The sequence below is a fragment of the Oncorhynchus nerka genome, linkage group LG18, assembly GCF_034236695.1.
Source record: "Oncorhynchus nerka isolate Pitt River linkage group LG18, Oner_Uvic_2.0, whole genome shotgun sequence".
NCBI classification, from domain to species: Eukaryota; Metazoa; Chordata; class Actinopteri; order Salmoniformes; family Salmonidae; genus Oncorhynchus; species Oncorhynchus nerka.
In genome coordinates this window covers 31,598,405-31,623,704 of record NC_088413.1, presented here as the reverse complement: position 1 = coordinate 31,623,704, position 25,300 = coordinate 31,598,405, and the positions used below count along the sequence as shown (strand labels likewise).

Here is a 25,300-nt window from a genome sequence, read left to right as displayed (position 1 = left end):
CAAGATACATGTCTCTCCGCCCTAACAATGGGAGTCGTTGTTGTCAAGCTCCCATCTATTATTTTTGTATTTGTGGATAATTCATTATTGTAATACCTTTTTGAATATTCGATGAGGGTTGTTGACGTCAACCGCCTGTATTATATGGAGAGAGATGCTATGCTATTAGCCTCATTCCATGAATCATCTCTCTCCATGAATATGCAAAGAAATCTCGAGACAACTCTGAAATAAAGTTGCCGGGATGTCACGTGTACTACTTATATCAGTACACTTAACGTAAGCATTACAAAAATTATTTTTGATCAAATAAACCTAATGTACGCCAATTTACATTTTTTTGTTGACCAAATTCGATACCCTCATTGACCTCCACACAAAAACTCCTTGCTTGGTATGTGAAACGAAAAAACGCCACCTGCTGGAGGGAGACAGATTTTCCGCAGAGTTGGGCCTCTCGTCCTCTTTGGCTCCGGTGAGCTCCTGCAAGTCGAGCACTGCTGTCAAAGGATGGTCCCTCCTCTGTGTATATCTGTGTGGTGATGTGACTTGAATTGGAATGTTTTTGTTGTTGTTGGATGATGTCGGTTTTTTCCCCCCAGTCCTACAATGGATTTATTTTATACTTGTATAGTTTACCACCCGTACAGTAAGAAGCGGTATGCACCTCTAAAGATTGTTTGCGGACAGCCATAATACCATAGAAGAAGAACGAAACGTACGCGAACTGCGCGTCACTGTGAGCGGAAGTGAACAGTGACCAAGAATAATTTCCACGTTATCGTTTTTATTGTTATATAGACGCTTATTAACACACTGGAACTCAAAATATTAATAATTTAACTGCACAATATCACATACTTATCTCAGATATTCTTTAATTCGTGTTGGAGACAGGACTTGGTTGATAGTTATCTAATAGGTAACGCTATCTAGCTGTTAGCTAACAATGGCTAACTATATGGTTTTTCACACTCAAATAGCCTCCATCATGGAGGTGTTAGCGAATGCAGCAGTGACAGAGATCTGTAAACTCGTAGACGACGACTATGCAGTGCTTCGTTTGGAAATTTCGCAAAGCCAGAAAGAAAACAGGGGATTGCGGAGGAAACAACAACTATTGGAACTGAAGGTGGCACGGGACCGCGCAGATAGGACAATGAGAGAGCGCGTCCTCGCCAGTCGTCCCAGTAGTGTCAAGATCCTCGACCGATACAGAGGCATGGCAAGAGGTACATTTTGCAGAGGCTGCGGGGCTCCCCTGTGCGCATGTTAAGATGTGTTACACAGAATTGGGTCTTGGCCAGTTTTTGGATAGTATGCCATACTTCCCCTAATTACTTAGCTATCTTGTAAAAACATTTATTTACCAGGCAGGTCAATTACGAACAAATTCTAATTTCACAAAGACACTCATTTTCTAACCAGATCCTTGATTTACTGACTTTCCTATTTTCATACTCAATTAAAACAATGTGAGGCATGGTAAATAATCAATCAATAAATAATATATCAAGAAGTGATGAGTAGTCTTACCTTCCATCCTTGCCAATTGTAGACCGTGTCAATAGTGGACAAAATAGCCTTGCGCATTGACAGTAACTCACTTAACCACCACTTTCCCCCCAATCACTCTCTCAGGTGAAGGACATCTCACTGGAGGCCACAGGAGCTTTGTGAAGCCAGCAGTACACAATACATGGAGAGATGACCAACCAATCACTGTTGATGAGGGGAGTGGAACCTCACCACAGCACGTTATCGTGATAGAGGTTAGTGTCATAACATAACAGTAAAAATGACAGGAGATCAAATGTGGCCCGTTTTATTTTAGAAAGAATTCCCTCTGCTATTCATTTGCTTACATGTACATCTTCATTTATCTGCCACATGGGAGCCTGCAAGACTTCCCTATGACATTGTTATCCAATTCATCTCATATACCGGTAATAACCTCCTCTCTTCTTGTGTCAGTCTGGAGATGCAGAGGCAGCAGGTCCTGGGGTCAAGCAGGAAAGGACTGAAGGAAAGGACCCAAGACACAACAGAGACATCCAGACTGGAGCAGCGGCTGGAGTGGCGCCCCCTGTAGCCACGGAGGACCTCCCCAACGCCGTCGCCCCACAGGCCAGGCCCCGACGCAGCATCACGGAGGTCAGTGGAACGCTGAATACCATCCTCAAGTCAGAGAGACACAGAGACTATGACTGTAACACACAGGCTCTTACACACAGGATATGACAACAGATCAGAACCAGAAAGACTGGGTCTGTTGCCACTGGGCTGCCCCACTGCTAGAGGGTTTCACAGGTCCCAAAAATTAGGCCTGTTCCAAAATGGAACTGGGGCTTTACCACCCTGTCCCAATATGCAAAAATACATGAAAAAAATATGGAGACCTGTTTTGAACGGACCTGAGGACAACTAGACCCGTTACGTATAGACTTGGTCAAATCCAGACCCCTTTTGTTTTAAACTACTTTATTAACGGGAGCTGATAAAGCAGGGGAGGAAGGATGAGAGAGATGCCACTCAAGCAGGTGGGGGAGGGGCCGTACTGTGAGCGAGTGACAAGTGGAGGAGGGAGGAAGAGGTGAGTAGGCAACCAACCAAGCCGACTCGCGCTATAGTAGACTAATATCTGCCGTAGCTAGGTTATTTACCATTAAATATGATTATGTAGTATCTATGACTGCATCAAACTGGAAGAAGCTAGTTAGAGAGCTAGGCTAATTAAGGCGGCAGTGCGTGCTTTCTCATCCTACAGGTACAAAAAACAAAAACTCCATTCAGAATATTAAGTAGCAGCCTACCTGTTGGCTCTTGGTCGTTGTAGCCTATCCTTGTCCTTCAACATTTAGTTCCGTTATTTTAATTCCATCTTCCATTGATTAGATATCTCCTAACTTTTGTCACGTAGCGAGGCCCTACGACTGTAGCCTACATCTGCCTTGATGACTTATGATTGGCCCACAACAACCAGCTACACGCTCCACTCTCATGAAAAGCAAGAGCAGCGTCATAAATAATCACATTTTTCTCACTCTACTGCAGCAGTCGCGTTCAGATCTGTATGGCTCATTCCGGTTAAGTCAGTTAAAATTACATATAACCAAGACCTGTGATATTATTTAGAATTCGGGATCCGAACCTGCTTAGGTCCCGGGTAAAGGTGGATACGTGAAGACCTCTACCTACTGCTCAAGAGTATTTACTGGTATTTCACCAGAGCCAGAGGACAGTTCATGGTGACGCGTTAGATACTGGCGTCACCTGCCAAATGCAGGTAGATTTTGGCATTGGTGGGTAAGATGTCTATTTCACTAGCCACGTTGACGGATGGTCAGGGCTCCACAGTGCGAGCTTTTCACTCGCTTTTGTGAATATAAATAGTCAAGTATGATCACATTTATAGTAAAATAAATGCTGCAGTAGTTGAAGTATTTCTGACGCTTTGTTTCATAGCTGGTAAATTAATCGCACAAAGTCAAAGAACTACGAATCCTATATAGCCTATTCCAACTCGCGCTGCAACACTGCCTTGCTGGAGGCTGTGCGCACGTGAAGAGCTGAGTGAAATGTAAACATTTTTAGAAGAGCTGTGCACTGGCATAAAAGTTGGTTTAATTTACTTGAAACGAAAGTATTGGAGTGAGACTTTGTCCTTGTGTTTCTTGGCTATTTACATTTTGTTCACAAGCTAGGTTGTTTTTCAATGTTTGAGTTTCAACTGCTAGAGAAGAGAAGACAACGCTTCTACTAGTCAGACTCAATCTCAAAGGCGCTACCACGGTAACCTCCTGCCCTCAAAGGGGAAGGTGAAAATGTTTGTCTCATCTGATATTTTTGATTTATGTGACTCAGGTCACATTACAAAGCATCTGTTTTTTGTTGTTGTGTTTTGTTGGTGTAACTTTACTGGCCCAAAAAATATTTAAGGGTAAAAAAGTGGCTGGTGGACCGACATGTTTATTCCCTGCTGAAGTTGATGATCTGTCTTGTTCTTATGCTACAGAGATGGACCCTGGCAACATATCCTTGGGTTTAGAGACAGACTGATCTGTCTAGAGAGGACTGCAACCAGTACAGTTGTAGTGTGTACTCTGAAGGGTGCATAGATAAGAAAGGGGAGGTTGTAAATCGTAGAGGTGACTGTGAAAGTGGAGGGCGAGGCTCCACCCAAATGGAATGCAGATAGTCACCTAGGAGACCGACACTCACAGGGCAGAGATTTTAGATTACAGGGGAAGCTTAGAGACAAATCTAAACATCCCGACCCACTCCCCTTTACGCTCGTTCAGGAATCGCGACCCAGTTTCCACGTCGATGGCACCTTCCGATTCACACGACGCGTCCTATTCGATCAGTTATGGAACTCAAAGGGCCAAGGCGCGGGGAAGGGGTGCAACAGTAAAGAGTTGCGGTTCCTCTGCATGTTCTGTAACAAAGGCTTCAGCTGCCTCCAGAAGGTGGAGATCCACCAGAGGGTCCACACAGGAGATAAATCCTTCAGCTGTACCCAGTGTCACATGCACTTTGTCCAGTTTGGTGGCCTGAAGAGGCACCATAGGGTTCACACGGGAGAAAGCCTTGCTTGCAAAAGTATTCACCCCCCCTTGGCATTTTTCCTACTATTTTGTTGTCTTACAACCTGGAATTAAATTAGATTTTTTTTTTTGGGGGGGGGGGTTGTATCATTTGATTTACACAACATGCCTACCACTTTGAAGATGCAAAATATATTTTTGTGAAAAAAAGAGACAAAAAAACTGAACTTGATCATGCATAACTTTTCACCCCCCTCCCCCCCCCCCAAAGTCAAAACTTTGTAGAGCAATCTTTTGCAGCTGCAAGTCTCTTGGGGTATGTCTCTATAAGCTTGGCACATCTAGCCACTGGGACTTTTGCCAATTCTTTTTCCACTGGGACTTTTGTTCCTTCAAGTTGGATGGGTCCTGCTGGTGTACAGCAATCTTTAAGTCATACCACAGATTCTCAATTGGATTGAGGCAATTCCAAGACATTTAAATGTTTTAAACCACTCAAGTGTTGCTTTAGCAGCATGCTTAGGGTCGTTGTCATGCTGGAAGGTGAACCTCCGTCCCAGTCTCAAATCTCATGAAGACTGAAACAGGTTTCCTTTAAGAATTTCCCTGTATTTAGCGCAATCCATCATTCCTTCAATTCTGACCAGTTTCCCAGTCCCTACCGATGAAAAACATCCCCACAACATGATGCTGCCACTACCATGTTTCACTGTGGGGATTGGGTTCTCAGGGTGATGAGGTGTTGGGTTTGTGCCAGACATGATGGCCAAAAAGCAAAAATCTTAGTCTCATCTGACCAGAGTACCTTGTTTCATATGTTTTGGGGGTCTCCCAGATGCCTTTTGGCAAACACCAAATGTGTTTGCTTATTTCTTTCTTTAAGCAATGGGTTTTTTCTGCTCTGGAATGTACGGCTTAAAGTGGTCCTATGGACAGATACTCCGATCTCCGCTGTGGAGCTTTGCAGCTCCTTCAGGGTTATATTTGGTCTCTTTGTTGCCTCTCTGATTAATGCCCTCATTGCCTGGTCTGTAAGTTTTGTTGGGCGGCCCTCTCTTAGCAGGTTTGTTGTAGTTCCATATTCTTTCCATCTTTTAATAATTGATTTAACGGTGCTCCGTGGGATGTTAAAAGTTTTAGATATATTTTTTTAAGCCAACCCTGAATGTCTCCACAACTTTGTCCCTGACCTGTTTGGAGAGCTCCTAGATCTTCATGGTGCCACTTGCTTGGTGGTGCCACTTGCTTGGTGGTGCCACTTGCTTGGTGGTGCCACTTGCTTGGTGGTGCCACTTGCTTGGTGGTGCCACTTGCTTGGTGGTGTTGCAGACTCTGGGGCCTTTCAGAACAGGTGTGTATATATACTGAGATCATGTGACAGATCATGTGACACTTAGATTGCACACAGGTGGATTTTAATTAAATAATTATGTAATTGGTAATTGGTTGCACCAGATCTTATTTAGGGGCTTCATAGCAAAGAGGGTGAATACATATGCACGCACACAACACTTTTTCTTTTTTTTTTTTCACTTCACCAATTTGGACTATTTTGTGTATGTCCATTACATGAAACACATGCAACAAAATAGGAAAAATGCCAAGGGGGATGAATACTTTGCAAGGCACTGTTTAACATAGAAAGTAACCATTCTACTCGATAGCTTCTGACGTATCGATCAAATCCTGCATTAAAGACAAAGATCTTTTTAGCAGAAAAGATCCACAAGGGCAACTGATTTCAATGTTGAATATTCCTGAGTAGAATATTGCATCCAGATATTGTGTGATTTATAAGCCTAAAAATGATGTTACATATTATGTTTGTACTGTGTAGGCTATATGATGTTCACAAATGCCTATTTCATTACTTCCATTCAACTACTTAATTTTTTCCCCAATACCATTTAATGAGAAAATGAATGCAGTTCATCAATTTCATGCATATTTTTAGTTGAGACGTCTATGTGTGGTTTTTAGATGGTGTATTTAAAACTGGTTTGTTTCATAAATACAAAATGGGATTTTTCATTCAGACTTTTTGAGACTCTCTTTAGTATACATCACATCTGATCTCACCCTATTCTGCATACTCCCGACAGTGCTTTAGAACAAATATACACTTACTAAATATACTAACACATACTCACACACTAACAAACACCTACTGTACACGTCAAAATAGTTTAGTCAGGTTTGTCTGACTTTTGACTTATCATAGCTGGCCCCCCAATGGTGGAACAAACTCCCTCACGACGCCAGGACAGCGGAGTCAATCACCACCTTCCGGAGACACCTGAAACCCCACCTCTTTCAGGAATACCTAGGATAGGATAAAGTAATCCTTCTCACCCCCCCCCCCCCCCCCCCCCTTAAAATATTTAGATGCACTATTGTAAAGTGGCTGTTCCACTGGATGTCTTAAGGTGAACGCACCAATTTGTAAGTCGCTCTGGATAAGAGCGTCTGCTAAATGACATAAATGTAAATGTAAATAGTTGACTCAAATGTACCCAAAACATCATATTTATGTCCACCATGATGGATTTAACAACAATGAAGTCATTCTGTAACTACAGTACAGGACTCAAATGTAGGGTAAACACTCCATGTGGAAAGTACCTGTATGTCTGTGTAATCTGTATCACCTGTCTATTCCAGGAGGAGGAGGGTCCAGAGGTGCTGCTGGTGAAGGAGGAGGGGTGTGAGGAGGTTCTGGGGAACCCTGAGGGGACCATGATCATGGTGGACAACCAGACTACACCTCCTGAACCCACAGAGGAACCAGCTGAGCAGCACAGGACCACACACAATCTCACTGAGGTGAGCCCACTGTGAACCTATGTCTGAATGGTATTAGGTCAGTGCCTGTATCCACAAAGCCTCTCAGAGTATGAGTGCTGATTTAGGATCAGTTTTTCCTTTTAGATCATGTGAAAAAGAATATGTAGACAGGTGAGGACCTGGTCCTCGATCAGCACTTTTACTCTTTTACTCAGCACAGACTCTTTGTAAATACAGCACTTTTACACTTTTACTCAGCACAGACTCTTTGTAAATACAGGCCCAGGTCTTGATACATTTTATCTAAAGTGTGGGACCATGCCTTTGAATGATCAAACCCTTAAAGAGTGTCAAGTAATCAAATCAACTAACACGTTTACATAGTACTCATAGCAATCCCTCATTGCCCAATCAGAAGGTGCTCCATAGCAGGGTGCTTATATCAGATTTCTTGATCCAACATCCTCTCACTCTGTATCTCTTACAGTCAGTAGACATGGAGGATGGGAAGATTGATCTGCTGGTAGTCAAAGAGGAGACAATAGAAGACGAACCAGAGAGCATTGATCTGCTGAGTGGACTAAAGATGGGGGAGCAAGGTAAGGGAGAAATACATATAGCCTACATACAGTAATAGATCTTCTGGGAATAGTGATGCACCTTGCTATTATTATTTATTTATTTATTTTCTTCATTCATAAAATTAAATCAATAGAATTTATGTTTACATATGAAATACACAATATATGAACTTCACCAGATAATTGACTCCAAAAAACTCCATATGTAGAGTTCTCTGCCATGTTTATAAAGTCAATTTTCTAACTTCTTCCTGCAGGTGGTTGGCTGGAGGCTAACAGAGGAGACTGGGAAGCCATCTTGGATTCCCAGACCCAGACGGGTGCAGCCAAGAGCCCAGTGGACAACGTCATTGAGCAGGGCAGGACCAAAGGCGACATAGTGGAGGTCAGTGGATGGGACAGCGTCTTCAACTCTGGGCTGGGGAACAACACTGTTAACCAGAAACAGACATTCGAACACAAACCAACAACCGAACTTAGTCTTCATGACAACAGACTTGCTGAGACCAGAGCGAGGTGTAGATTTGGTCTGCGGGGACGGACAGATTTCCAAATGCGGCAGAAGAGAACAGACACAGACTTGGCTATCGATGCTCCTTCCTGCTCCTATAGTTGTGATTCAGAGAGACTGATGGCGCTTCAGGTTAACCCCCTAACAGGTGCTGCCTTCAGCCTGCCTTCTATAGGATCTATCAACTGGAACATGGACCCTGTGACATCACAGACAGTCCCTGGCCTTCATCCTCCTCACACTCTCCTAATGTTAAACCAGACCCCAGACAATGCCAGTGCCTCAACACTAAAAGGCTACACAAGCCCATTGACAAATGACAGTAGTAGTAATTCTATCATCAGATCTGGTGGCAAAGAGAAGCGCTTCCCGTGTTCGTTCTGTGGGAAAGCCTTCAGTTTCCCCAAACAGGTGGAGATCCACCAGAGGATGCACACAGGGGAGAAACCTTTCAGCTGTACTCGGTGTGATATGCGCTTTGCCCAGGCTGGTCACCTGAAGAGACACCAGAGGGTCCATACAGGGGAGAAACCCTACAGCTGTCTCCAGTGTGAGCAGAGGTTCTCCCACCAGCACCAGCTGAAGAGGCACCTGAAGGTCCACACGGGCGAGAGGCCGTTCACCTGTACTCACTGTGGGAAGAGGTTTTCAGAGAGGAGCTACCTCAGGATACACCAACAGAAAATACACACAACCAGTGTATAGTGACATGTAATGTTGTACTAGTTAGTTTGTAGTTAATTCTATTGGGTTTGGATGTATCGTATGATAAGGCAGAGTAGATGATATGGTGATGGTTGGTGTGATGGTGTCTTTAAAAATGCTTCACTGATGAAGAGTGACAAACTTTGTCCCTATAGGATGATACTGGTGATACATGTTTACTTGACATAAAGTAGTGAAGCTTTGTGTGATGTTTAACCTTTCCAAAGTATTCTACAATACATTTCTTCAAAATGAGGGAACCATTTTTTCAGAAAAAGTACAGAGAAAAGTTATTGTACTGGTCATGTATCGTTTTGTGCAATAAAATTACTGTACTTCAAAGTTGAGTGTATGACCACTTTGTTGAAGTTAAATACAAAACTGACTGTGCTGACTGACTTGGTTATTTTTGTATCATTGCAGGGGCTGAGTTTCCCTTCCCATTCAAACCAAAACGATATACTTCATTCTTGAGTCAACACATATGGACATTTTTTATAATACATTTGTATCAGTGTTAGAGATGGGCTTGACTGTGGAGAACATTTTATAATGTCATGTTTTGGTGTGTACAACAGAGTTGATTATAAAAATGTATATTTGTGTTTACAGTCTGCAGTCCATGAGGACCTGCTGATATCCAGTGTTGATGGCGGGAGAGACTGGACCTCTGAAGCAGCTGGTCACAAACCCTGGCCCCAGATCAGAACCCTGGATCAGGAGCCGTCGCTCTTCCTTCCTGAGTCACAACCAGGACCAAACCATGAGGGACAAAGACTCCACCACCACACAGAACACAACCAGTGGACAGGTGGACTGAACAACCTCAGTCCTGGTGGTCATCAGAGAGACAGAGGCTCCAATCAGGGATCCAGTCTGCAGCCCAGACTCTTCTCTTCACAGTATCAGTGCAGGGATGAAGCAGGGCCTGGGGTTGATAGAGAGAGACCATCCTGTTCCTATGATACAAACACCACAGTATCCATGATGAACAGAGCAGCTCTCCCTGGGCTTCAGTCTTCACAGACAGTGGTGGGTGAACCCCCTGGGGGTATTCTAACAGGAAGTCTGTCTTCTTTAGGGTCTCGTCAAATGCCTTGCGACTGGGTTCATGGAAGGCCTGTGCCTGGACCTGAGTCTAGCCTTCCTCAGCTACTTCAGGGTTACCCCATCAATACAGACAGGTTCAGGATGGGCGTTCACAAGACGTACCTAGCCTATAACACAGCACACAATGCCAACAACACCCAAACAACGGCTAGATTTCAAGGAAGGAGCTCAAAGACTAACCACCTGAGGGTGGTGGCTCCTGCTTCTGCCACCTGTGGTGTCATTGGGTCACAACGTGGGAGGCCGAGTGTTAAGACGGACGCAGACAAGCCATACGCCTGCCCCACTTGTGGGAAGCGCTTTACTGAGGCGAACTACGTGAAGAAGCACCAGACAGTTCACACCAAGGAGAGGCCCTTCAAGTGCAAAGTATGTTACAGGAGCTTCTCCTTCCTGAGTAGCCTTATCAGACATAGGAGTGTCCACAATGGGGAGAAATCGTAGCAGTGTGGCTTGAGATTTAGACAGAGGACATCTCGGAACCATTCTGTAGCTGACATACAAGGCATTCGTAAAGTATGCGGTCCCCTTGACTTTTTCCACATTTTGTTACGTAACAACATTCTAAAATGGATTAAATACATTTTTTCCCTCATCAATCTACACACAATACCCCATAATGGCAAAGCAAAAACAGTTTTTTTAGACATTTATGTTAATGTATTAAAAATGTAATAAACGGTACAATTTTACGTAAGTATTCCGACCCTTTGCTATGAGACTCGAAATTCAGGTCAGGTGCATCCTGTTTCCATTGATCATGCTTGAGATGTTTCTACAACTTGATTGGAGTCCACCTGTATTAAATTCAATTGATTGGACATGATTTTGAAAGTCACACACCTGTCTATAGAAGGTCCTACAGTTGACAGTGCATGTCAGAGAAAAAACCAAGCCATGAGGTTGAAGGAATTGTCTGTAGAGCTCTGAGACAGGATTGTGTCGAGGCACAGATCTGGGGAAGGGTAGCAAAAGAAATTCTGTCCAGAAGGACAACCATCTCTATAACATTCCACTAATCAGGCCTTTATGGTAGTGGGCAGACAGAAGCCACTCCTCAGTAAAAGGCACATGACAGCCCGCTTGGAGTTTTCCAAACGGCACCTAAAAGACTCAGACCACAATTCTCTGGTATGATGAAACCAAGATGTAACTCTTTGGCCTGAATGCCAAGAGTCACGTCTGGAGGAAACCTGGCACAAACCCTACGGTGAAGCATGATGGTGGCAGCATCATGCTGTGGGGGTGTTTTTCAGCAGCAGGGACTGGGATACTAGTCAGGATTGAGGGAAAGATGAACGGAGCAAAGTACAGAGAGATCCTTGATGAAAACCTGCTCCAGATCGCTCAGGACCTCCGACTGGGGGCGAAGGTTCACCTTCCAACAGGACAACAACCCTAAGCACACAGCCAAGACAACGCAAGAGTGGCTTCGGGACAAGTCTCTGCATATCCTTCAGTGGCCCAGCCAGAGTCCGGACTTGAACCTGATCTAATATCTTTGGAGAGACCAGAAACTAGCTGTGCAGTGACGCTCCCCATCCAACATGACAGAGCTTGAGCAGATCTGCAGAAAATAAATGGGGGAAAACTTCCCAAATACATGTGTGCCAAGCTTGTAGTGTCATACTTGAGGCTGTAATCGCTGCCAAAGGTATGTCAACAAAGTACTGAGTAAATGGTCTGAATACTTATGTAAATGTGATGTTTGAGTTTTTATTTGTTATAAATGTGCAAACATTTTTACATGATGGATTATGTTGTGTAAATTGAGGGGGGAAACAATTGAATCATTTTAAGAATAAAGCTGTAATTAACAAAATGTGTAAAAAGTCAAGGGGTCTGAATACTTTCCTAATGCACCGTAGTTATGTTGAGTGTCTTGGGCTAAGAGGGTAATTAACCACATACCCCTCATTAATCCTTTAATTTACCATTTGAAACAGGCTTGTTGTGTAAATACCTATTTTTAGAGAGACAGTAAACCTAGGCTAGAACAAGGACAATTGAATATTTAATTTATTGAGGTAATGTAGATGGAATAAATGTATTCATTGTAATTTTCTCCTCTCGGCTTGAAAGACACTGATCATAGGAGATTTGACGTGTTGCGTAATAAGCCGAAACCGTAATTCACAGAACAGCGCGCATCACTTTTTAATTTAACCGCACCCTTTGAGCTATGACGCCAAACAAACGGAAGTGACCAATAACAATTTCCACGTTAAGGTTATTGTCATTTAGACGTTTAATAACACACTGGACCATCGTTAATTTAGCTGCATAGCATCACATACTTACCTCAGGTTGGGTTTAATTCGTGTTAGCTAACAATGGCTAACTGTGACGGTATGGTTTTTCACACTCAAATAGCCTCCGTTATGGAGGTTCTAGCGAATGCAGCTGTGGCAGAGATCTGTAAACTCGTAGACGACGACTATGCAGTGTTTCGTTTGGAAATAACTCAAAGCCAGAAAGAAAACAGGGCTTTGCGGAGGAAACTACAGCTACTGGAACTGAAGGTATCACGGGAGCGCGTCCTCGCGAGTCGTCCCAATAGTGTCAAGATCCTCGACCGATACAGAGGAATGGCAAGAGGTACATTTTGCTGAATGCCGAGGCTGTGCGGCCTGTCGCCCTATTTCCCTCTGCTCGTGTTCAGATGTGTTGACCAGATTTTGAACTTGGTCAGTTTTTGGATAGTATGCAATACTGCCCTGACAGCCATCTTGCACCATTTTTGTTATTTACCAGGCAGGTCAATTAAGAAAAGTATTATTGCACGAAGACATAATTGCCTTGTCCAAATACCTATATTTGCGTTCTAAATTGTAGGTATTTTAGATATGTGAATTTTCTAAAATTGAGTATGCTTTGAATGCTAGTATGTTATTGTCATGTCGGCTTTTCATCTAGTAGAAGTCAATGCACACTTTCGAGTAAGACTCACTTGTGTTTGACAACAGCTGATGAGTTTGACAACAGGGATGAGTTACCAAATGAACGAATGGCGGGAAACATCAAATTAGATGACGCATTATCAGTATCTTGCCGAGTTCATAACGATTCAGAACAAGTACATCTCAGACTTCTCGGTATTCAAGACAACTGGGAACTCGGAAAATTGACTGGAAATTGCAAGTCGGAAAATCGACCTCCGACTTCCCTACCTGAAGATCACTGATGTCATTATTTGACCTCGGTTATTTCCGAGTTCCCAATCTTGAAAGCACATTGAGCCCCACTGTCTCACGTCACGTGGCGTCGTCCCTTAACGGGGTGCAGGCAGAATCGACACACTATCTAATGTAAGACAATGAATTAGCCTAGTGTGTTGGCATTTGTTGCTTACTATATTATTTTTTACTAACCGGTAGGTTCTAAATAGTATGTAATACGATTATTACACAGTATGCAGTAAGTATTAGGCAAGCCAGATTTCGGACACTGCCATGAAGTATCATGTTCTAACCAGATTCTTTATTTACTTAATTTCTTATTTTCATACTCAATTCAAATAATGTGATGCATGGAACATAATCAATCAACAAATAGCATATCAAGAAGTTATGAGAAGTGTTACCTTGCCAATTGTAAACTGTCAATAGTGTACAATATTGCGTTGAGCATTGACAGTACCTGCCTTAACCACCACTTTTCCCCCAATCACTCTCTCAGGACATCTTGCTGGAGGACACAGGAGCTTTGTGAAGCCAGCGGGACCCAATGTGTGGAGAGATGACCAACCAATCACTGTTGATGAGGGGAATGGAACCTCAACCCAGCATGTTATTTTGATAGAGGTTAGTATCAGTGTTACATAAAAAATTATAGTACATCAAATGTGGCCCGAATTGGCACCTCATCTCATAGGAAAAGACACGTAAGACTGACGGAAACATCCAAAGTCACACATTCGGATTTGTCACTTCAAGCCCAAATATATCATACTTTGACTAAAATGATGACTTATTGACTTACGCCGTTGTGCAACATCACGGGTAAGCTCTGGCCGTCATCTTTCAGCTTGAAAAAGCGGATTTCTACTGGTGCCCGATTCACAAAGTCAAATCCAAATTATATTTGGGCTTACAAGCCCTTCCCAACGATGAAGAGTAAAAAAAAAAATATATATATATATATATATATATATATATATATATATTATAATAATAACAAAAAAAATAAGAACACGAGGAATAAAATACAAGAGTGGAGCTATATACAGGGAGTACCAGTTCCAGATCAGTGTATGAGGTATTAGATATGTATGTGAAGGCAGGGTAAATTGACTAGGCATCAGGATACAGTGCCTTGCGAAAGTATTCGGCCCCCTTGAACTTTGCGACCTTTTGCCACATTTCAGGCTTCAAACATAAAGATATAAAACTGTATTTTTTGTGAAGAATCAACAACAAGTGGGACACAATCATGAAGTGGAACGACATTTATTGGATATTTCAAACTTTTTTTAACAAATCAAAAACTGAAAAATGTTGTATTCTACACAGAAGATCATACAAAATCAGGCAATTTTGTATGATTTTCTGTGTAGAAAAGAACATCATCATTGATGTTCTTTCTTCCCCAGTCTGACTGGTCTAGTCCACTGTTATATTGAGGCTTGTGGGCATTGTAGAGGGAGACACACATGTGTTCCTGAGTCTTATCTTTCGGGGATGGGGGGGGTCATAATATTTTGTAGCTTAAACCGTTCAAACGATAGAGCAACATTTCATTTGTAGGACGAAAACAGAAACCGTCTGTTTATTACAACCGCATCTAGCGGTTACTGAAGTAACCCGGGTTCTATGAACCAAGCGTATTTTATTTCATAGTTTATCTCGCGACCCCATTTTCAATTCATGACCCCTAGTTTGGGAAATGGTGGCCTAGTCAGTGCAATATAGGGTTAGTGCAGATAATTCGGGTAACCAATGAATTAACTATTTAGCAGTGGCTATTTTAATTTCTCCAGTTTCTCTGGACTAAAACCCAACTATGTTACAGATTGAGTCTTTAAAAGATACAAACATTAAATTGCCATGTGGTCTCCTAATTAGATGGCCGAATGGTGAAGTCGATGTGCTTGGTGTACATATCCCAGAAAAGTTGAGCTATCTTGCAACTATTAACTTTGATCGAAAACTTAGCAAAATAGGTTGAATCTTGAAACCGTTTTACAGGAAGATTACCCTGATTAATTCTCTAGTGATATCGTAGTTTACATATTTATTTATTCATGGCTTTACCGTCTCCAGGAGAATCCTTTTTCAAATAATGCGAGGAAAAAAACATTTAACTTTATTTGGAATGGCAAACCAGATTAACAAGTATATTTATATAACGAACATGAGTTTGGAGGGTTAAAACTATTAAATATGAAGGCACTGATCCTCTCTTAAAGCCTCCATTGTACCAACATTTTATCTAAATCCAAACTGGTTTTCTAGCAAGGTACTAACTAAGAGAGGCCCAACATATGTTTAAGAGTGGGCTCTTTGCCTTTTTGTAGATTAAAACCGTACATTTTCGATGGATTGACAATAGATCCCTGTTTTAAAGTATCCTCCTTTTTAAATGAGTTGGCTTCAATTAAAATGGCATCCTCCCAAAAAAGCAGATCTAATATTGCAGCAAATAATATAGCTAAACTCCAATGGATTGATAGAGATAATAAACTATTTTCTTGGTTAAAATTTTACAAAGGGTATAATATTTATGAAGTACATTGTAAACGAGAACGGTAAAATTGTCACTCAAGCAAATAACGGTGCATGGAGGTGTATGCTCAATACAAAATTAAAACCAACTCATCGCTCTGCCACAAATTTGAAGATGCCGTTATTTAAAGAGTTAGTCTGTCTTGACACCTATTATAAATTACTTCAAATGATTAGTGTAAATCGAAAAATGTTTGTTTCACTTAAAGTCAAAAGGTTTGTATCAAATTCAGGTCAGTTGGGAACAGGTTTTTGATGTCCCAACACCTTGGCATCGGGTCTATGAAGTGACATGTAGTACAACAATTGACACGTCAATTTAAGCTATTATATAAAATACCTGCTACAAAAAGAAAGTTAAATATGGGAAATTGAACAGTCAGCCTTGTGCAGACTCTGCCACGAGGGAACGGAACCAATACTACAACATTTTATAGTACTGTTCATCAGTGATTCGCTTTTGGAGTCAGGTCCAGGAATGGTCGTTGTGTCATAATATCAGGGTTCAGCCGGACCTGCAGAATGTGTTTTTTTCCAGATGCCGCAACAACAATCAGTCAATGGGGAAATATCATTATACTGTTGGGTAAGGTATTTATTTTTTGGGAATTATCAGTGGAAATGTTAGAAATAGTTAAGGTTCAGGACCCTCGTAAGACATCATAGTAAAATGGAGGGATGTATTGCAAAAGGAAATAGAAATGCATGATGCTGGGAAAGATGCGTTCATTTGTGGATAGCGGAGGGTTGGGGTTAAGATCAGAATGAGTGGTGGATTGGCTGCTGTGGGGGAAAATGTAGCACTTGAAGAAAGGGGAAATTAGGAATATATATGTATAATTATTTAACTACAGGTAACTTAGATGTGAGCGAAATAGCTGTAAGTAGAAGTATTGTTGTCCATTAGTTTACTCTAATTATGGTATGGATGGTAAGGTAGGGTGGGGAAAAAACTATTTAAAATAGTTAAAAAATGTAAAAATAAACACCTGATTTCTATGTATTTGATGCCATTCCATTCGCTCCATTCCAGCCATTATTATGAGCCGTCCTCCCCTCAGCCACATCCTGTGACAGAAACAAAACTATTTATGGCTTTATCAAATTAGGATCTTACCAGGAAGCCAATAAATAAAGGTAGTATGAGTTGTAGTTTGGGTAAACCAATGTCTATGTAGTACAGAGGCACAGCCAACAGCACCTGGAATAGACCCAGGAGTATCAACATCACCTGGAATAGACCCAGGAGTATCAACATCACCTGGAATAGACCAAATTACTGTTGTCCGTTAGAACGGCTACATTTTCTGGTGCCTCATGTCGGCATCGGTTTGGACATGAGGCTGTCGCCAGCATTCATGTCACCTACACTTTTGAAATGTAGGCTTTTTCAGTATGTACATGGAAAATATTAATATTATTCTGATGTTTGCCTCTGATCCAATTCTGATCGGAGTAATTGTTTGATATTGTGATTTTTTTGTGTGATTATTTTTACTTGTCGATCATGACAACTCCTCTATATTTTTCTTGTCCGACGACTTGTTTTTTTACTTGTCCCGGACAACAAGTGTTAATGTCGAGGCTTGCAGATTCATGACTGTCATGCTTGCGCCATTACTACGAAGAAAACTGCTTGTTACCGCAAATATTTTTCATTGTGCTCCTACATTTTTCAACTTAGGCTCACACGTGCTCCTTGTAAAAAAGGTCAGTGTAGAGCCCTGCTGATGGGCCCTGGGTTTTGAGAGTCAGCGTTGTGGAGCAGTTGCCTACCCTCACCACTTGGGGCTGGCCCTTTTACCGATAATCAACTCCTCTCTTCTTGTCAGTCTGCAGATGCAGAGGCTGCAGGTCCTGGAGGATCGTCTCTGGTCAAGCAGGAGAGGACTGAAGGAGAGGACCCAACACACAGCAGAGACATCCAGACTGGAGCAGTGGCTGGAGTGGTGCCCCCTGTGGCCGTGGAGGACCTCACCACCACGCCCCAGCACAGGACCCGACCCAGCATCACGGAGGTCAGAACGCTGAACGCCGTCCTCAAGTCAGAGACAGACACCGAGACACACAGGCTCTTACACACAGGATCTGACCACGGATCAGACCCAGAGAGACTGTTGTTGGGGAGACCTGGCTGTTCTCCTGCTCCTGACTCAAAGTACTTACTTTATGGAAACCCAAGCCCAAGGACGGTTCATTCCCATGAGGACTCGGGTGATGCGTTAGAGACTGGCAATGATCTGTCTCGTTCTTATACTACAGCGATGGACCCTGGCATCATGCCCTTGGTATTAGAGACACAGACTGATCTGTCTAGAGGGGACTGGAACCAGTACAGTAGTAGTGTATACTCTGAAGGGTGCATAGATAAGAAAAGGGAGGTTATAGCGATAGATGAGGTGACTGTGAAAATGGAAGGTGACGCTCCTCTGACATGTAATGCAGACAAGACTCATTTATGGGAAAGATACTCGCAGAGCAACACCAATGACTTAGACTGCAGGGATAGGTTAGAGACAAATCTAAATGTCGCGACCCACTCCCCTTTACACGTGGTCAGAGATCGCGACCCAGTATCCCCGTCGATGGCACCTTATGATTCACATGGCAGCATCTTTTTCGATCAGGTATTTAATTCTGACGACAGGGCTAGAGACGAATGTCGGGGAGGGGGAGCAATGTCAAGCAATAGTAAAGAGAAACGGTTCCTCTGCATGTTCTGTAACAAAGGCTTTAGCTGCCTCCAGAAGATGGAGATCCACCAGAGGGTCCACACAGGGGCGAATCCCTTCAGCTGTACCCAGTGTGAGAAGAGATTCTCCCGCCAGGACCACTTGAAGAGGCACCAGAGGGTCCACACAGGGGAGAAACCATTTAGCTGCCCCCAGTGTGAGAAGAGGTTCTCCCAGGCTGGTGACCTGAAGAGGCACCAGAGGGTCCACACTGGGGAGAAACCCTTTAGCTGTACCCAGTGTCACATGCGCTTTGCCCTGGCTGGCAACCTGAAGATGCACCTGAAGGTCCACAAGGGAGAGAGGCCGTTCACTAGTATGCTTTGCGGGAAGACGTTCGCAGAGAGGAGCTACCTCAGGACACACCAGCAGAAAACACATCCCGCTGTATAATATAGAAAAGTTACCATTCTGCTCGATTGCTTCTGACGTTTAGATCAAACCCTGCATTAAAGTCAAAGATACATTTTTATTGTTGTCAGCTGAAAAGATCCACAGATGCATTTGGAATAACGAGAGTAACAGATTTCAGTGTTGGATATTCCTGGGTAGAATATTGCATCCAGACATTGTGTGATATACAGTGCCTTCAGAAAGTATTCACATCCCTCGACTTTCTCTACATTTCATTCTTACAGCCTTAATTTCAAATTGATGAAATTGATGGCCTTTTTACAAATTAATAAAAAATGATAAGCTGGAATGTCTGAAGTATTCAACCCCTTTGTTATGGCAAGCCAAAATAATGTGTTTAACAAGTTGCATAGACTCACTCTGTGCAATAAGTGTTTAACATGATTTTTGAATGACTGCTCATCTCTGTTCCCCACACATACAATTATCTATCTGTAAAGTTCCTCAGTCAAGCAGTGAATTTCAAACACCAAGGAGATTTTCCAATGGTAGATCGGTAAACATAAAAAAAACAGACATGGAATATCCCTTTGAGCATGGTGAAGTTCATACACTTTGGATGGTGTATGAATACACCCAGTCACTACAAAGATACCGATGTCCTTCCTAACTCTGTTGTCGGAGAGGAAGGAAACCGTTCATGGATTTCACCATGAGGCCAGTGGTGTCTTTAAAACAGAGTTCAATGGCTGTGCTGGAAGAACTAAGGATGGATCAACCTTGGAGTTACTCCACAATACTAATCTGATTGACAGAGTGATGGAGAAAGAAGCCTGTACAGAATACAAATATTCCGAAACATGCATCCTGTTTGCAATAAGGCACTAAAACAGAAAAACATGTGGCAAAGAAATTAACTTTGTCTTGATTACAAAGTGTTATGTTTGTGGCAAACACATCACTGATTACAACTTTTTATATTTTCAAACATGGTGGTGGCTGCATCATGTTAGCTGTAAGCTTGTCATCTGCAAAGAGTTTTTCAGGATAATAAAGAAACAGAATAGAGCTAAGCACAGGCAAAATCCTAGAGGAAAAACCCGGTTCAGTCTGCTGAAAAACCCGGTTCAGACACAAATTCACCTTTCAGCAGGACAATAACTAATATACTGGAGTTGCTTACCAAAATGACATTGAATGTTCCTGAGTGGCCGAGTTACAGTTTTGACTTAAATCTACTTAAATGATTGTCCTGCAATGATCAACAACCAATTTGACAGAGCTTGGAGAATAGTTTTAAAGAATAATGGGCAAATGTTGCACAATCCAGGTGTGGAAAGCTCTTTGGGAGTCACAGCTGTAATCGCTGCCAAAGGTACTTCTACAAAGTATTGACTCAGGAGTGTGTGGTGGTTCATTTCTTTGTCTCTCCTCATTTGATAGTAAACTTATCACACAAGTCAGAGTTATACTTAAACTAAATCTTTATTCACTTATAAGGGAGAAGGTCAATACAACACACACATACAAAGTGAATTGATTGAGTGCTCTACGATAATGATGGCTGGTCGAATCACCCTCAGATGATTTGTTGAGAGCCCAGAGACAACGAATACAACACCTTTTTTTATAGCAAAGTACATCCTTCTGAATGTTCATGACAAACAACAGATGTATAGAATGGGTCACAATGTTTAAGATTTTTATGAAAGACACTAATAATTCACATCAGACAGTATCTGCTGTAAAGACTGTTCTCATTGTGTAGAAACCAAGGTCTGGCCCTGAGCCATCTCTCCCTGGTGTCTTCCAGTCAAACCGGAGTAGTCCCCCTCACATGAATGGAATGTGGCCCAAGGCATCGTAAATCTACTGTCAACATTAAGCCTCCAGAGGCCCATTCTCAGTGGAACACACACAGATGAGTGTTGCAACAATATTCTGTTGCAGGAAACAACCATTTGATGCAATAACAGAATTTATAACAATTGTAATTTCTCTCACAGGTGTGAATGCTTATGTAAATTAGATATTTATGTATGTCACTTTCAATAAATTTGCTAAAATGTCTAAACATGTTTTCACTTTGGTTATTATGAGGTATTGTGTGTTGATGGGTGAGGGGAATTCTTTTTAAATCAATTTTGAACTCTGGCTGTTTGAAAATGTGGAATAGGTCAAGGGCCATGAATACTTTCTGAAGGCACTGTATAACACATATATAAACCTAAAGTCTGTTACATATTGTGTTTGTACTTTATAGGCTATATATTCACAAATGCCGGTTTCATTACTTCCATTCAGCTATTGACATTTTTTTCCCAAGACACTTTTGAGAGAATGAATGCAGTTTATGAAGTTCGTGCAGATTTTTTGTTGAGACATTGCATTTACATTTTAGTTACTTAACAGAAGCTCCAATCCAGAGCAACTTACATCTTAAGATGGCTGGGTTAGAACCACATATCACAGTCGTGACAAGTACAGTTTCCCTCAAAGTAGTTTGTAGTTTTCTGCAAACTCGGTGCTAGTAGCCAAAGTTTAAAAAAATATTGTGTGGGGGGGTTAATTTAAGATATTCTTTGAAGAGGCACGGTTGCAGATGTTTTTGGAAGTTGAGCAGGGACACTGCTGTCCTAGCTTCAGGGGTACCAGGACAGAAGAGCTTTGATAGGGCTAAACGGGAGCTGAATGGGCTAAAAAGAAATACATTAAAAAAACATTAGCTGACATGGGCTAGTTGATCTGGACATTTCTGACAAATTATAAATAGCTCTAAGGTATGCAATGACTAAGATGACAAGAGGAACTGATGAGGCACTACCCAATCTCGAAATTGCACCTTCGTGAGATCTACCATTGCAACTTTCAAGAGTAAGTTCCTTAAAAATATATAATATAAATAACTAAACAAGTCAGTTCAGAACAAATTCATATATATATATATATACACACACACGACTGTGAATACAGAGATGCATCTGTTCGTTGCAAATACCTATAGAAAATAATAATTAAAGTAGGGGAATGGATGAGAACCAGTCAGTATCTGGTATGACCACCATTTACCTCATGCAGTGAGTCACATCTCCTTTACATAGAGTTGATCAGGCTGTGAATTGTGGCCTGTGGAATGTTGTCCCACTCCTCTTCAAAGGCTGTGAGAAGATGCTGGATGTCGCCGGGAACTGGAACACGCTGTCGTACACTTCGATCCAGAGTATCCCAAACATGTTCAGTGGATGACATGTCTGGTGAGTATGTAGGCCATGGAAGAACTGCGACATTTTCCAGATCCTTGCGATGAATGGCACGACAATGGGCCTCAGGATCTCGTCATGGTATCTCTGTGTATTAAAATTGCCCTCGATTAAAATGCAATTGTGTTCATTGTCCGTAGATTAGGAATGCAAGAACCATAACCCCACCGCCACAATGGGGCACTCAGTTCACAACGTTGACATCAGCAAACAGCTCGCCCACATAACACCATACCCGTCGTCTGCGGTTGTTAGCCCGGTTCGTTTTAGAGTGGCCTTTAATTGTCCTCAGCACAAGGTGCACCTGTGTAATGATCAAGCTGTTTAACCAGCTTATTGATATGCCACACCTGTCCAGTGGCTAGATCATCTTGGCAAATGAGAAATGCTCATTAGCAGGGATCTAAATAAATTTGTGCAAAACATTTGAGAAATTACCTTTTTGTGTGTATAGACGATTTCTGGGATCTTTTATTTCAGCTCATGAAACATGGGGCTAACACTTTACATGTTGCGTTTATATATTTTGTTCAGTGTATGCTATTTGGTGTATTTTAAAACGTATTTATGTTTCATAAACGTGACTTGACTTGAATTAACTTGTGACTCGCCTTGACTTGCTCTTAGAAAGCACAACTTGGACTTGACTCGACCTGTTCTACTTTGTGATTTGAGACTTGCTTGTGCCTCGAATAATAGTGACTTGGTCCCACCTCTGGTGTGTACTCTGAAGGGTGCCTAAATAAGAAAGGGGAGGGTCTGGTCCAGGGTTTCCTTTTGGCGCCGGACAACGTGACCAGCAAGATTTGAATTTATCGGACATCCATGTGCATTGGGTGCCTTAACACATTAGGGCGTCCACCCATGGACCTCAATCACATTGACATGATTTTAATTAATCTGAACAGAATATACATTTGCCTGTAAATTTGTAATAAAATAAACTAGAATGATGTTCTTATACCAACATGACAGGTTTATTGAAAAGCAAAACATTGCCCGTTGTGTCTTCATCCCTGCTATAAATCATAAGTAAATATCATTTAAAAAATACAAATAAACGTTTAAAAGAACAAGTCGCCTAGACAGTAATAAAACGCGAACATATATTTGTATAATATAGTTTGCAAATAACCTTTACTCATAGGCTATTTGTATAAACATTTAATTAATTAATAAAACAACTAATTTAATTTAGCCGAGAGGCATGAACATTTTCATTATGCCTATTAAATAACAAAACATTTCTACTGGATGATGTTAATAAATGATATGTTTATTTTAATTTGAACTATGGTGGGGTCGTGACTCCTGTCGTGTGATATATGTGGCTTATTAATAACAACTCTGTTTCCTACTATAGGCAATTGGGTGCCTAGTGATTTTGTAACTCTCCGATGTGTATAGTTGGCAACGATGTTTCGTTTCCAAGTGCTACTGAATAAACTCAGTTGAAATGCACCAATTGCGCATGATACAGATTATTCTACTGAAGTCTATCAGTCAATTACGAATCTTGATAGTATACATGATACGGGCGGCATATGTTGATCTTGCCTAAGGCGGCAGCAGAACTGCAAGGACTGAGCCTGACGAACACAATCATTTGCTTCCAGCTTAATTTTACGTGCGTTTACGGAGGATCTTGGCCTGCTGAAAGTGAGCCGCTGCTGTTGGGAAGTCAAAACTGTCCAACTCCTTGAAGCAGCTAGGTGTACACCAGCCTCTTTGTCCTCAAGAAGGCGCGATCTTGAAGCCATTTTTACTCTGTTGTGGAGAAAGAATCCCCTCTCGGCGGGCACACTGAAATCGGGGATAATCAACACAATATAAACACATTTTGCCGAGTCGGGGCACACTTAGCTGAAGTCCGTTATGAGGACCTCGCATCTTTTGGTGGAGGAAAAATAGAAAAACTCATTTACAACTGCGACTTGGCCAAGATAAAGCCAAGCAGTGCGACACAAACAACAACACAGAGTTACACATGGAATAAACAAACATACAGTCAATAACACAATAGAAAAGTCTATATACAGTGTGTGAAAATGAGGTAAGATTAGGGAGGTAAGGCAATAAATAGGCCATAGTCGCGAAATAATTACAATTTAGCAATTAAACACAGATGGGCTATGATGGGCTATGTACAGGTGCAATGACCTGTAAGCTGCTCTGACAGCTGATGCTTAAAGTTAGTGAGGGAGATAAGAGTCTCCAGCTTCAGTGATTTTTGCAATTTTGTTCTAGTCATTGGCAGCAGAGAACTGTTAGGAAAGGCAGCCAAAGGAGGAATTGGCTTTGGGGGTGACCAGTGAAATATACCTGCTGGAGTGCGTGCTACGGGTGGGTGCTGCTATGGTGACCAGTGAGCTGAGATAAGGCAAGCTTTACCTAGCAAAGACTTATAGATGACCTGGAGTCAGTGGGTTTGGCAACGAATAGGAAGCGAGGGCCAGCCAAGGAGAGCATACAGGTCGCAGTGGTGGGTAGTATATGGGGCTTTGGTGACAAAACGGACAGCACTGTGATAGACTGCATTCAATTTGCTGAGTAGAGTGTTGGAGGCTTTTTGTAAATGACATCGCCGAAGTCAAGGATTAGTAGTATAGTCAGTTTTACGAGGGTATGTTTGGCAGCATGAGTGAAGTACCTAATGATAAGCTGTAAACCACACTATTTACCAAGAGTTTATCTATATTTTTCGTAGCTGTCCATTTACCACCACAAACTGATGCTGGCACTAAGTCCGCACTCAACTAGCTGAATAAGGCCATAAGGTAACAAGAAAATGCTCATCCAGGGGAGGCGCTCCTAGTGGCCGGGGACTTGAATGCAGGCAAACTGAAATCCGTTTTACCTCATTTCTACCAGCATGTCACATGTGCAACCAGATGACAACAAACTCTAGACCACCTTTACTCCACACACAAAGACACGTCAAAGCTCTCTCTTGCCTTCCATTTAGAAAATGTGACCATAATTCTATCCTCCTG

General features: G+C 42.0%; 2 protein-coding genes across 3 annotated transcripts; both read left to right on the top strand.

The window, feature by feature from the left end:
• Window positions 1-718: 718 nt before the first annotated feature.
• On the top strand, window positions 719-10,930 carry LOC115145665 (specificity protein transcription factor 3-like). 2 transcript variants are annotated; one of them, XM_029687189.2, is made up of 7 exons: window positions 719-1,232; window positions 1,642-1,772; window positions 1,975-2,154; window positions 7,209-7,370; window positions 7,819-7,930; window positions 8,170-8,297; window positions 9,741-10,930. In XM_029687189.2, the coding sequence occupies exons 1-7, from the start codon at window positions 950-952 to the stop codon at window positions 10,680-10,682; spliced, it is 1,938 nt and encodes a 645-aa protein (XP_029543049.2). In that variant the 5' UTR covers window positions 719-949; the 3' UTR covers window positions 10,683-10,930. The 2 variants fall into 2 exon arrangements, with proteins under 2 accessions (XP_029543049.2, XP_029543050.2); XM_029687190.2 differs by lacking the exon at window positions 9,741-10,930 and having other exon boundaries at window positions 720-1,232; window positions 8,170-9,470.
• Window positions 10,931-12,425: 1,495 nt separating this feature from the next.
• LOC115145638 (zinc finger protein 184-like) lies at window positions 12,426-19,396 on the top strand. The gene is made up of 3 exons (XM_029687156.2): window positions 12,426-12,836; window positions 13,917-14,041; window positions 17,794-19,396. The coding sequence occupies exons 1-3, from the start codon at window positions 12,572-12,574 to the stop codon at window positions 19,084-19,086; spliced, it is 1,683 nt and encodes a 560-aa protein (XP_029543016.1). The 5' UTR covers window positions 12,426-12,571; the 3' UTR covers window positions 19,087-19,396.
• The last annotated feature ends 5,904 nt before the right edge of the window (window positions 19,397-25,300 follow it).

Coding starts and splice junctions, on each gene's coding strand:
- LOC115145665 (XM_029687189.2), top strand. CDS start 950: ATGGCTAACTATATGGTTTTTCACACTCAAATAGCCTCCATCATGGAG. Junction 1,233..1,641: donor ATACAGAGGCATGGCAAGAG/GTACATTTTGCA, acceptor TCACTCTCTCAG/GTGAAGGACATCTCACTGGA. Junction 8,298..9,740: donor CCAAAGGCGACATAGTGGAG/GTCAGTGGATGG, acceptor TTGTGTTTACAG/TCTGCAGTCCATGAGGACCT.
- LOC115145638 (XM_029687156.2), top strand. CDS start 12,572: ATGGCTAACTGTGACGGTATGGTTTTTCACACTCAAATAGCCTCCGTT. Junction 12,837..13,916: donor ATACAGAGGAATGGCAAGAG/GTACATTTTGCT, acceptor TCACTCTCTCAG/GACATCTTGCTGGAGGACAC. Junction 14,042..17,793: donor AGCATGTTATTTTGATAGAG/GTTAGTATCAGT, acceptor TCTTCTTGTCAG/TCTGCAGATGCAGAGGCTGC.